This window comes from Gouania willdenowi, chromosome 16 (assembly GCF_900634775.1).
Source record: "Gouania willdenowi chromosome 16, fGouWil2.1, whole genome shotgun sequence".
In the NCBI taxonomy this organism is placed as follows: Eukaryota; Metazoa; Chordata; class Actinopteri; order Blenniiformes; family Gobiesocidae; genus Gouania; species Gouania willdenowi.
In genome coordinates this window covers 35,274,218-35,288,284 of record NC_041059.1, presented here as the reverse complement: position 1 = coordinate 35,288,284, position 14,067 = coordinate 35,274,218, and the positions used below count along the sequence as shown (strand labels likewise).

General features: G+C 39.7%; 1 protein-coding gene across 1 annotated transcript in view; it reads right to left on the bottom strand.

Annotated features, from left to right (window-relative positions):
* Window positions 1–14,067, bottom strand: part of taf2 (TAF2 RNA polymerase II, TATA box binding protein (TBP)-associated factor) — a 58,985-nt gene that overhangs the window by 19,377 nt on the left and 25,541 nt on the right. The window contains exons 11-17 of the mRNA XM_028471040.1: window positions 12,328–12,463; window positions 12,082–12,236; window positions 10,953–11,067; window positions 10,764–10,873; window positions 9,394–9,459; window positions 8,120–8,246; window positions 6,865–6,990 (exon numbers count right to left, since the gene is read on the bottom strand). Of these exons, the coding sequence (XP_028326841.1) occupies window positions 6,865–6,990; window positions 8,120–8,246; window positions 9,394–9,459; window positions 10,764–10,873; window positions 10,953–11,067; window positions 12,082–12,236; window positions 12,328–12,463 (835 nt within the window). The remainder of the gene's footprint in view (window positions 1–6,864; window positions 6,991–8,119; window positions 8,247–9,393; window positions 9,460–10,763; window positions 10,874–10,952; window positions 11,068–12,081; window positions 12,237–12,327; window positions 12,464–14,067) is intronic.

The window sequence follows — 14,067 nt, the reverse complement described above, 5'->3', positions numbered from 1 at the left end:
GTGCGTGTGTGTGTGTGTGTGTGTGTGTGTTATGGGGGGTATGCCATGAGGTATTAGCATGGAGTCTGTTGGGGGTTCTGCTGCCAAACAGAACAACCTAATGAGAGAGTGAAATGCTGCCATTTTAACCTCTGCTCAGTTTATCATGCTGTGAAAATATTAGTTCAGGTGGAACTCGAAGGGAGGAAATCGGGTGGGGGGGAGGGGGGCAAGAATAGACCAAAGAAAAAAGAATTTCCTGAAGCAGCAGACATGGATTACTCAAATGACCCAGTTTACGTGCACCAAGGGTTCACGTGCCAGGGCAGCTTTTTTTTCATTTATTTACATCTTTGTTGTCAGCAGATCAAATGATAAGAGAAGCAACACCTTCTCTTTGAGTCCAACATAAAGGACACTAAAATCCAGTTTTTGACGTGAATATAAAACGAATAAATCAGGTCTTAAGAAGCTACGGTACTTTCTGAAGTAAAACTATTCAACAAGAATTCCTGTGACACCTTTAAAACCGAAAAGAGTTCAGCACAAAGATAGTTTAAATGCATCTACTTTAACATCAACTCCAAAAAGGAACAAACACGTTAAGTTGAAAAAATGTTACTAATCCCTAGGTTCCCAAAGTATGGATTGCCACAAATGACAATTGTCCTGTGTAAGAGACTACCCTTTAATGGTGAGCAAATTCACTACATGGCCAGTCATTCTGCTCTTACATAGACTTACATCAATCTCATCAATTCATTTACACCTGTGGCCAGGGTTGGTGTCAATTACATTTTTAATTACCCATATTCAATTACAATTACAGTGACCTGCATTTTTTCCAATTACAATTAAATTACAATTATTTTTTATCCTCAGAAAGTCAATTACAAATATGTTCTCAATGACTAAAGTTCAATTACATTGAATCACAATTACTTAGCCCAAAATAAATAACCTAATGAAAGTTAACCTTCCTCTTGTGTTAGCTTTCTGTTAGCATCGCTTATAAATCAGTTAAAATCAGCTGTAAAATACACAAAAAATGAATCTCTATCATCTAATTTCTTTCCTATCTATTGGTTACCTTGTAAGGCTTCCTAATCAATGAAATTTAAAATTTTTTAAATGATAAAATGTGTGAAAACTTGATTTGAAACTTATTTTATATAATTGTTAACTACATATGTGTAGAACTGTACATATAATTGTAACATGGTTTCCTAGTTTTGTGTTAAATAATTTTTATAGACAGCAGTGAGGAGTCAGATGCAAAGCCTCCTTATGCAGCCTCAAATATTAAATTAAATCAGAGGCTTTTGCCTTTATTTATCGTCATGTATGTTTTACACATGTATGAAATTTGTTCTCTGCAAGGGACTTGCTCAACATCCCACAGTGATGGTCCGAGTGAAATTCGAACCGGTCACCCTTCAATTACAAACCCGCTTTGTGTGAACTGAAAGTACACATGATGATTTTGTAAGCTCTTATTTTATTTATTTTTTTATTTTTTTAAAGTTAAGATATATCAACGTATTGTTTGATTTATAATTACATAGTTAAATGAAACGTTGATGTATCTTAACCATTAAAAATCAAAAAATAAAGTAAGAGCTTTCAAATTGTTTTCCAATTTATTTAAATTAAAAGGTTGCTATATTTAAGGGGGGAGTACCATGTAAAAATCACTTTTTCAAGCTTATATCATGTTAGTGTCATTCCCTCCTGAAAAACATACCTCCAGTGTTTCTCAGATTGATTCACGTAATCTTTAAACCTCCTGCTAGCAGCCATTTCCCTGCTGTTATGCTGGAGGGGACGAGGCTCCGCCTTTGGGAACGAGGCCCCTCCCCCTGCTATGTTCAGCCCACAGCACCTGCCTCTGCAGATTTAGCTTTTAATGTACTTATTTTAAACACTTTTGTAAGAAACCCATGGCTTATGTTGTCTGTACTCAATAAAATAAAACAAAAATTTAACTAGAACTGCAAGCAGTTATGAAAGGGGGCCAAGCCTTCCCGCGCGACTCGGCCCCCAGGTTTCGCGGAGCCCGTGGAAGTACGTCACGAAGGATGACGGGCTTGTGGCGAGCATCAGGACACAGGCCAACATGCCATTTGCTGTGAACAGGTGGATATGAAGTTTTTAAAGATGTGAATTAAATTGTGAAAGTTAAAGGCCAAAATGTTTTTGCAATTATAGCGCCACTTAGTGGCGCAATTTTTGGTATGGGTAGTCTGTGTGGTCTTCTATCAATCAATCAATCAATCTTTATTTGTATAGCGCCAAATCATAACCAATGGTATCTCAAGACACTTTACAGTAGAGCAGTCTTAAGGACGAACTCTTCATTTTATGGATACACACATATGCATATATACGTATATACACATACATATGTATCCCACACCCAACATGAATTCATCATGGCTGCAAGGAAAACCTTCTGTTAAGCAGCAGGAACCTTGTGTGGATCCCATTCCTATGATGAACAGCCATCCACGTTATGCTGTGTTGGGTGTGTGCAGAGGAAAGGGTGGAGACAGAGTTGTTGAGACTGTAACTCCACACTGAGGATCCCACGGACCTGCAAGACAAAAGCCAGAAGGAGTACAGGAGCAAACACACAAGGGAAGAAGCAGACATAGAGGGAGTGTTTGAGAGAGGAATGGGACCCTCTCCGGTCCCTCTCTAGCCTAAATGACCTCTCTCTTAACGCCCTCTCCAACCTCTCTCCAACGGAGCATGCCAGACCCCCCCCCCCCCCGGCAGTCTATGCCTATTGCATCTTAAGTATGAGCTATGAGCTGGTTCCTAACTAAAAGCTTTACCAAAGAGGAATGTTTTGAGCCTAACCTTAAAGGTAGAGAGGGTGTCTGCCCCCCGAACCGTGGTTGGTAGATGGTTCCAGAGAAGTGGGGCCTGATATCTGAAAGCTCTTCCTCCTATAGTACTTTTAGAGACAAATGGAACAACGAGTAGTCCAGCATTTTGAGAGCGTAGTGTTCTGGGGGGATTGTATGGCACTACAAGCTCCTTGAGATAGACTGGTGCCTGTCCATTTAGGGCTTTATAAGTGAGAAGAAGAATCTTGAATTCTATTCTATATTTTATGGGAAGCCAATGCAGAGAGGCTAATACAGGAGTAATGTGATCTCTTCTCCTAGTTTTAGTCAGTACACGTGCTGCAGCATTTTGAACCAGCTGAAGTGTCTTAAGCGACTTGCTCGGGCAGCCTGCTAAAAGAGAATTACAATAATCCAGTCTAGAGGTAATAAAAGCATGGACTAGCTTTTCGGCGTCGCCCTGAGACAGGATAGATCTGATTTTAGCAATGTTACGGAGATGAAAGAAGGCAGTTCTTGAAGTTTGTTTTATGTGAGAGTTGAAGGATAAGTCCTGATCAAATAGAACCCCAAGGTTTCTAACAGTTGTGCTTTGTGCCAGAGTAATGCCATCTAGGGCAGTTAGGCTAGCATAGGTTTCTCTAAGGTGTCGTGAGCCCAGTACAATGACCTCAGTCTTGTCTGAATTGAGAAGAAGAAAATTTTGGTCCATCCAGGCCCTAATGTCCTTTAGACAGGCCTCAAGTTTAGATAGCTGATTTGTCTTACCTGGCTTCATTGATACATACAGTTGGGTATCATCAGCATAGCAGTGAAAGTTAACAAAGTATTTTCTCATAACATTACCAAGGGGGATCATATAGATACAGAAGAGGATTGGACCTAGCACAGAACCCTGAGGAACCCCGTAGCTTACTTTAGTGTACACAGAAGACCTATTATTCACGTGTACAAACTGGTACCTATCAGATAGGTAGGACTTAAACCAGTTTAGGGCAGTCCCAGTGATTCCAAGTAATTTCTCTAATCTCTCTAGTAGAATATAGTGATCCATAGTGTCAAAAGCTGCACTAAGATCTAATAAAACCAGCACTGAGAGTCGTCCTTCATCTGAAGCCCAGAGTAGATCATTAGTTACTTTAACTAAAGCAGTCTCTGTGCTGTGTTGAGCTCTAAAACCTGACTGGAAGTCCTCGAACAGGCTGTTGTTTTGAAGAAATTCACAGAGCTGAGCCGCCACAACTTTCTCAAGAGTCTTTGAAATAAAAGGAAGATTAGATATAGGCCTGTAGTTTGCTAAAGTGCTGGAATCAAGAGTAGGTTTTTTGAGAAGGGGTTTGATTACAGCTACTTTAAAGGACTGTGGCACTTAGCCTATTGATAGGGATATATTTATTGTCTCCAACAAAGATGGGCAGACTAGAGGAATAACTTCTTTAAACAGCTTAGTTGGGATCGGATCTGAAAGGCAGGTCTATATCAACCCTGTAAAATTCACTGCCCTCAACATAATAATTCAGCAGAAATAAATGTTTGTTTATTTATGTGTTATGATGTAATAAGCCATGCCCACTTCGACCAATCGCAAATAACTTTGTCGTACCATTTAAGAGATATAAATATTCGTTATTTGTAGCGCCCCCTAGTGGTCTACATCATTCAAATTTGGCGCATTTCCTCACAGTCACATGCCAACTAAGGATCTTAGATTTGTTGTTGTTAGCATTTAGATAGATATGCGCCAGTTCGCATTTTTATTGCTAGCTAGCACTGCTGGTCCTAGGAACCACATATGCTTACATACGCGGTTCCCTGGCCCCGCGGGCTTGGCCCCCTAATTAAAACTCGCACCCCTCCCCTTATTCCAGCTCCGGCAAAACTGCTGCAGTCACAGCAAACAGCTGAGAGATAACTGTGTGTCGATCGGTCTACTCTACTCACCATAGCAGCTACCTGCCTTTAGTTATTTAAAATGCCTTCAGCAAAAAAAATTATTTTTGGATGCAAAGAAAACAGCCCTCTTTTGGATGAAACACTTCATCAACACTGGTTGGAGTTCATCTTTGGAAGCAGCCCTCGTCCCAAAAAGATTTGCTATTTTTGTTGTAAGATGACTGCTTTAAAACAAGAGCTTATTTGAAAAGTGGATTAAAAGTACACTGACACTAAAAAACAATGCACTGGGTAAGCGGGTGTATGTGTGTGTGAGCCAGTGACAGGGGAGAGATCACTTCTCCTCTGACCGTACGTTAGTATTCCTAACTTTCATAACCATTCTACAATGTAGAAAGAAGCCAAATACAGCACACAAAAAAACTGAAGTAAACAACATCCATGCGTGTATGTATGTGTACTGAAGGAGGAGTGCTCATGGGCACGTCAGTCAAGCTTGGAGTTTCTTAAAGAGACAGAGGTGAATACGAAGGTCACGAACTGTATGCTACAAAGGGAATTTCTTTTTTTTTATTATATATTTGCTGCGTTTTCCCAAAGAAATTGGGTAGCACAGTTATTTGAGAAAAAAACAACGTACTCCCCCCCCCCCTTTAAAGTTTAATTTAACTATGTATTTATTAATCAAACAATGCCTGAATGTAATTTAACGGCGCTTGGATTGACATGTGAGGCCGTTAGATTTGACAGAGGTTTTGCAGTCTCAAATGACAGAGGTTTTCCTGATACCTCACTCTGAGACCTGAGGATGTCCTAAAATGTACACCGTACCACTGGACTAATCAAACTAAGCAACCAAATAGCTAGTTTATGTGTATGGATGGAAATAGTCAACAGAATGCAAACTTTAGTCGTGGAGTACATACTGTATATGAGGCCATGGTAGAGGAGTGGACTGACTGGACATGAGTTTGTTTGCAGTGTTAAAGCTGCAGTATGTAGAATTGTGAGACTTGTAGAAACAACCACGCTCCCCCCCTTCTCTCCATTTTTCAAAACCTATTGTCCCATACCGGTATCCTTGTGAACGCGCACAATTGTGGAGCTTTTAGTGACTTTTTTTCTCAATAGAGACAAATGTAGGGAATTTATCTTGTGTTGTTTGAGAGTTTTCTGGTGTTTTAGAGACTCTGACATGAATGCACGTATCACTCTGTAGTTATAGTCCTGAACAGCAGCCACTACACATCCAAACTGCAAATACATTGCGTCTGTTCTCTTCATCTTGGATGTGCTTCTCTTAAGTTTACACACAATTTCTCCCGTCTGTTCTCACTCTTCCCCTGACACCAGTGTGTGGGACAAACTGCGCGCAGTCACGAACGTTCGCTTCAAGTCCGCACGGTCCTGCGTGAGTCCGTTTCTCCCGAGTAGGTTTGTGCCTTTATTCTGTTGCTTCTCCATGTCCGTCATCTTTTTCCTGCTTGTTTTGCCGTGTAACCGCTATGTCTAACGCCGCAATGGAGACTTTTACTGATGGAATGTCTGCCATTGTACTTTATAGAGAGGACGTGAACACGCATCGACTTCAGTCGAGCAGCCAAAAGTAAGGCCCCAATATAGCTCATGGAGCACGCTGATTGGCTGAAAGGTTGCGTCACGCTCCTAGATTTCTTTTTTTTTCTCTTGTCTGCACATGCTGTCAAAGGTCAACACTCCAAGAAATGCAATCATTATGAGACAGCAATACATGTTTTGTTATTGCAATGAAATAAATTGATTTATTTTATTGCTTAATTGTGACCAACACCAGCCCTCCCTAAGGAAGGGTAAGAAATATTTTATTAGAGGGAGGATTTAAAAAGGGAGAGCAGTGTTACACCCAAGTAGAGGGGGGGGAGAAAGCAGGGAGGAGAGACTCAAGGTAGGAAATAGAAAGGGTGGGGAGAATATATTGTTTTACAGTGAAGGTGAGATTTCTAAACTTCATATACAGAACCAAGAGAAGATGCAAAATTCCACTGACTTTGAATTACAATATGCTCAAAGGTGATAATGGACTTTTGACCAAATGAAGCAAAAAACAAAAACTTACATACTGCAGCTTTAATGAAGGTGATATAAAGTAGGAGCTGTGTACCTTAGCCAAACAGAAGCAGGCCTGCATTCGGACTTTGTAGAAACACTGTTCCTGCTCCAGGATGTCAGTCAGAGCTAGTCTGGAAGGAGGAGTTGGGAACTTTTCTAGTGCTGAAATGGCCTCTTCCTGGGAATGATGAACACAAATCGCAAAGAACTGATTAAAGCCAGCTGACTCGACTGCTTCACCAATCAGGGAAACCTGGGAATGACATCTATGTGGTTTTTAAGGATACAAAAGCATTTAAAAAAAACTGAATTTATGTAACGATGTTGTGTTTAATTCACAGTAGTCAGCCAAAGGTAGAAGGCTTTGGGATATAAGCAAAGCAAAGCCGAGAAAGCTCTACGTCTTTTTATCTTTACCTTTTAAAACTAAAAACAAACTATCAACTAGGGATGTAACGATTAATCGTAAGGCAGTTAAAAATCGATTCATAGGTACCACGGTTCACATCGATGCTCTGAAAATTGAATCGCAGTACTTTTTTTAAACAGCAGAGGGCGCTATATATTAATCCTTCCAGAAGCGGATGTGACGGTTGTTATCTGCTACTATTTTCTTTCTGGCCGCCATTTACTGTTAAACATGCTCATAAATGATTCTCTACTCCTTTAGCACCGAAAGAATATCTGTAATATTACGTGAATATCTGTAAAAATCACGTTTTTCTATTATCTCTGTCTGCTAGCATAGCATCACTTCTTCACTGGTGGAATAACTGCATGCCAACCGACCACTGGGTTACCAGCGCCCTCTGCTGGTCTAAACAAATATCTGACGTAAATACAGTAAATTGACTGTTTTTTTGTTTTTTTTTTTTTTTAAAAAGTCCAATTGTTAAGGCACAAAATACATTTTCAGTTGCACTTTTAAAAAGAAAAAGAACTATTATGCAGTTTTGAATTCTTTACTATAGAACCAGAATTTAAATTAATAGGTTTCTTCTTCATTTGTATTATTCCTTTATTAATATTCATTCAAGATTTATTTTTAGTTAAATTGCATCATTTTGAATAGTTTATCAAGGGATTCTTTTGACAATGAAAAATAAAAGGAAAAAAGTATAGTATTTTCCCCCAAAAAATAAAGGAATATTTTTCAGTCATTTGTCAACATTCCCATTTTGGAAAATAAATCGTGAGAAAATCGTATCGTGAACCCAGTATCATGAATCGAATCGTATCGGGAGTTGAGTGAATCGTTACATCCCTACTATCAACCTATGAAGAAATCAGGAAGTGTGTGTGTGGACCTGTGCAACCACGTCCCTCTCGTAGCGCAGCTGATACTGCCACATGAAGTCAGCCTGTTCAAACTCCACCTTCCTCAGGATCGACATGTCAGGGTCGATTCGGATCCACAGCAGAGGAGAGTCAGCGCTGCCATGGAGAAGGATGATAGCAACACACACAAAGTTACAATGAAAGAGGCTTTCACACCTTTTAACGTTTTGGTTTTTATTGAGTATTTAAGCTACGGGGATGTGAAATGATCAGAAAATAGAAACAAAGGTTTTACCAATATCGTAATTATTCCTAAATGTCAAGAACCACGATTTTGAGCCGTTTCTGCTGAATCAGTGAAAATAGAAGGATTTTCTTTCTTTTAAAAACCTTTTTAAACCTGAGTTGGATCTGCATCTGATATATGTATTGGTTTTATGTATTTACTTTGTTAAGATAACAGCTAATATTGTCAGTGCTGTTCATTATATACATTAAAAAAATACATTGCATTCTATTTATATTTGTCTGTTTTTATTCAACATCACATTCATCTATTTATAGTTTTCATTCACATGAAATTTGATCTCACCGAGCAGAGCAGTGATTTAGTTTTAGTCATGGGCTGTTGTAAATGTCATACTAACATACTACTTCTACTAAGTCTGATGTCAAAATGAGTAGGTCCTATTAGATAGTATGAAAAAACTGAGTCGGCGAGAAATACCCAAATGTGTACTATATAGGGACATTTTTTAAGTATGCACAGTGGGCACACAAGTCATACTCAACTGCCCCATGATGCATTGCGAGCAGAAAGTAAAATGGTCCTGGGACCGGCGTTAAGACAAAAATCAAACATCCCCTTTTCAAAATAAAAGCATTTCTTTTTGTCTTCCATTAGATTTTAACTCTTTTGTAAATAGGGCTCTTATTTTGAAGTTAACCAGAAGTTTTGTCAGTAGCACAATGGAGGGTCTCTAAATCTCTGAAATGTCAGAATGAAATGTGTTTCCACAAGTTTTACTGATCAAATGACCATATGTTGATATTCTACTTGGTCACTTTCTAAGTTAGAAAATCAACAGAAATATTTAACCTCAGTGTGCTTCAGGTTTTTGTCATAGGTTTGAAATGCATGTTGGGAAACATTGAAGTATACAGTACTTCAGTGGGAACGCTAATCATCCTAATCATAATAGTGGATGGCAGTATATACTCATTGAGTTTGTAGTGTGTAGTACGGAGTGTGACATTTCGAACACAGCCAAAATGTGAAATAAAGAGAAGGGGCGGGGCATACTCCATGGCAGACAGATCCATGTCCACCTCCTCTCCATTCATCAGAGGGATCTTCTTCTTCTTGTTTCTGCATCACAAAACAAACAAATGATACAATTATTTTCACATCAACATCGCTCAATGTTTAAAAAAAATGCTCAAAAAGTAGAAATATTGCAGGCAAGCTAATTGAAAACAAGCAGGGGTGGGAACAATCTTTGCTTCCCAAGTCATGTCATTAAAGTCCCGAGTCAAGACAATCAAGTCCAAGTCTAGTCAATCATGGGGCTGACCTGCAAATTACCCATCCTAAGACCCATCCCCTGTGCAAACGTGTTGTTGTATTGAATTGAATGTTGTGTTTGTTAGTTTTCAAGGGTCTAGTTTGGTTTTGCCTTTTTTTTTTTTTACCTCTTCTTCTTACCCATTGTTCCATATTTCTCATCTAAGAAATGGAGTGAGGCCCCAGCTGCGGCTGCTCCACAATACTCCCGTCCATGTCCTCCCATGTTATATGTGATTGTCTTTTCATGTTTCTTGGTCGGGATGTAACTGAAACTGAAATTCCCCTCTGGGATTCATGAAGTATAATCAATCAAAAGTCCTCAACTTTTAACTTAACAAGTCCTGAGTACATAATGTACCACAGCTAGTGGTATTTTACAGAGCAAGTTTATTCAAGTGACATAAACAATGAATTACTTAAAGTACAGATTTGTCAAATAAAAGTGATATAATCTAAAGTAATGCTTTTCTAAACAAATCAATCCAGTATTGTTTTAGATTTTACATTTTTCACAGTTCCTCTGGTAACCAATCAATAATCATACTGGAAAGTAGAACCAGGTATAATTTTCCCAAATCATTAATTAATTATGGTATAATCTTTAAATCCAAAAGATATCACTCAATGATTTTCTCTGCTAGTGAGCGCACATCTCAGCCGAGCTTGATGTTTACAGCTGCTTCCTGATTGGCTGTTAAGTTTGTTTAAAGGTGGACCTGTCAATCAAAGCGCCATCCCACTGGGGTTTGAGCAGACTTATTAACAATAACTGATTTTATAAAATATTTTGTCATGGAAGTATAGAAAGTCAAGTCTTCCTGAGTCAATAAGATCAAGTCTGAGTTAAGTCACGAGTCATTTTTTTCCAAGTATAAATCAAGTTGCAAGTCCTTCGTGATTTTGTTGAGTCTAAAGTCATCAAAATTGTGACTCCAGTCGACACCTCTGGAAACAAGTGAACTAAACTATGAACCAGCTGCTCATTTCACACCTATTTCTGTTGTTGTAAAAATGTTGCACAAAACAGCTTTTTCTTCCTAAGTTTTCTTAAAAACCAAAGCTTTTCTTTGACTGGACTAAATTGCTGTTCATGCTGTTCACGGTACCTCCTGCTCTTGGAGTGGCAGGGGATGTCATGTTTGAGGCTGTTCTCTTCAATCTGCAACATGTGGTTAAAGGATCCGTCGAGCTCCTGCACCGTCACCTTGATGGGACCCTACGTGAAAACAAGAAATGTGACGATCAAACGCCCTGATAGCTCCTGGTTAATGAACGTCTCATCACTTTAGACTCACCACATATTTCTGAGTTCCTGGGGAGGTGTAGTCCTGCCGGATTTCCAGCTCCAGCACGTTCCTCTTTCTATTGAAGGCAAAGCTGCCAAAGAATTTCACAACAGTACTCTGGTCCCTGGATATCTACATTCAGGACAAACATGGTGGTTGTAGAAATGTGAGGCTCATCGTCTAAAATGAGAGCTACATTGCAACGTGAAGTGAAAGGAAGTTTATCTTTAAATTCTGAACACGTTGAGGATGTTTCAGCAATCTAGTGCAGTGGTTTTCAACCTTTTCAGCCCATGACCCCTAAATAAAGGTGCCAGAGACCGGGGACCCCCACTGTACCTGAAGGTGGTTGAACACAGACATGAACATTGAAGAACAGTCATGTGCATACAGGGTCATCTATAAGGGGGATAAAGGGGAGAGATTTTTGGGGTCCGTCCATAAAGTCAGCAAAATGATGGTATATTGTTCTATGAATCTGTGATAACCACATTTATTTATTGATCTGACTAATATCCACTGTTATCCAGGAAGTTCATTATTATTTGCACCGTAGTATAGTCATCTTGAGAAAACATATGGGTTAAAAGTTACAAAAACAGACAGAATAACTGGTAAAAAGGGGTTATAAATGTCACTATTAGCTTAAAAGTGGCAGAAATGGAGGGAGGCTGGGGGGTTTGGGTAATGTTATTTAAAAAGGAGGAACAACTACTTTAAACCGGCAAATAATGGGCATGACAAATCGTGAACGTGGTTAAATGCGCAAAAATAAGAATGAAATATGGTGAAAAGAGGTTAAAAGTGACATAAATGGGTCAACATATGCAACATTAGGTGGGAAAAGTGGTGGAAAGGGTTTATGTGCTGAAAATGTTTTGAAAGTTGGAGATAATATGCAGAACATGTATTCAAATTTGATGAAGTGGCAGAAATGGGAGTAATGAAGCAAAAATGCATTAAAATAAGCAAAAATGGGCTCAAATTGTTCAAAAATATTCCTAGTTTCTTAAAGGCATCTGGCGACCATCTCCCAGTGTCTCGCAACCCCAAATGCGGTCCTGACCCAAAGGTTGAGAACACCCAATCTAGACCATGTCTACATGTAAATATGAGTTCTGATGAGTAAAAAGGATACACCCATTGTTTGATGAGAGGTCCAATGTCTTTCCCAGAGACGTTGGAGATTGATTTGAGGAAGGCATGAGTGGACAAAAGCATCTGGCTCCACATGTGACTCTGGTACTTCTGAGATGAGGCTGTACTGGCGAGGCTCAGCAGTTTGTTAAAAACCTAAATAAAAGAAAACAACGGCAACAATAACAACCATATCCAAAGTAAAGTTAGGAGAGAACCCAGAACTAGAACCTCTGCAGTGATGTACCTGCAACATGAACTCCATACTGATCCTGTTCTCGATCAGCCTCATCACCAAGTGGGCCTTACACTGGAACATCTTATAGTAGTCCCAGGACAGAGTGTGGGGGTGACGAATGGAGAAGTGAAGGTGGGGAGTTGGACTGGAGAGGAAATCAATCACAATAAATGAAAGTGAGAAAGGGGCCGTAATAAGATCCCAAATAAAGAGAACACAATGGAAACTCATCTGAGCATCAATGTGACATCAGTGAAATCCACCATAGTTAAACTCTACTAGTTCTTACATTTGGAGTACATGTACTCCATTTAGGTTTACTAGTGCATGAGTAGACTTTACGAGTGAAGCATACATTAAATCCAATTTAATCCAAATCAACTTTATTTATATAGCACTAATTGCAGCAATAGTGTTGTAAGGTATGACAGAAGAAGTAAGTAAGTAAATAAGTAAGTAAATAAATAAGTAAACTACATTTATATAGCGCTTTTCACAGTCAGAGGTCACAAAGTGCTGTACAGTGAATACAATGAAATTCAAAACAATAAAATACACAATCATAAAAGCAGCTATATTGGCTCTGGAAAGCCTGTTTAAAAAAGGAAGTCAGCTGCATTCCACAGAATGAAGGGAGCCCAAGGACAGAGGAAGTTCATTCCAGAGACGGGGTGCAATGACTTTAAAACACCTGTCTCCTCGGCTTTTATGACAGGTTTCGAGGGACCATTAGCAGGTTTTGGGTGTAGGGCTGGATCAGATTAGTGATATAATCTGGAGCCTGTTCGTGAAGCACACCGAACTAAATTTCACTCTGAAGTCAACAGGGAGCCAATGGAGAGACTTAAGAACAGAAGTAATGTGGTCTCTTCTGTTGGTGCGGGTCAGGAGACTCACTGCAGAGTTTTGAAAATACTGTAGGAGGGTCAGTTCCTTCTTATTTAGGCAGGTGAACAGGCTGTTACAATAGTCCAACCGCGACGACACAAAAGCATGAATAATAGTCTCCAGTTTTTTGTCGCAGCTTGGCAATATTACGGAGTTGAAAAAAACAGTTCTTTAAAAGTCCCATATCATGCTATTTTTCACCCATCTTCATTTGTTCTAAGAACAAAAACATAGTATTTGAGGTTTATTTTCCCAAACTCACCTGTTTTCCAGAGTTTTACCCTCTGAAAAGTGACTTTCTGAGCAACTCTACACAAACAGGATGATTTGCGGCCTACTAATGCATATTCATGAGTGGGCGTGTCTATAGACGGGACACAGACTTCCTTCTCCCCACACGGTGATGTAGGGCCAGAGGACAGCCCGCCCTCCTCCCACCCACTCTCTAGCCGAGCTCATGCTGCTTTAAAAACACGAGAGAGAGTGGGGGCGGGGCGTTCACCTGTACATAAATAGACTGTAGAAAATACATAGATATCACTGCGCGAAGGACGCTGAAATGCTCACCTTCGTGGGCGTGTCTGTTTACATGTCAATCACGGCAGAGAGCTTCCTGGAGGCACGGCTTCTCCAGCTCAGTGCCGCGTCAAATTCGTCATCAAAGTGGAAACGTGTCATCAAATTGTAGCGAGGTGTTTGGCCTCGCCCTGCAGTAAGAAAGGAGCAAATCACCCTCTAACTAACGATTGAGGGAATCAATGAAAAAAACGCTTGGTCTCCCAGGTGTTGCTTAATACCAGAGATGACACTATCAGTGGCAACAATGCGCATCTCCGTTTTCTCTGAGCTTAATTGGAGACT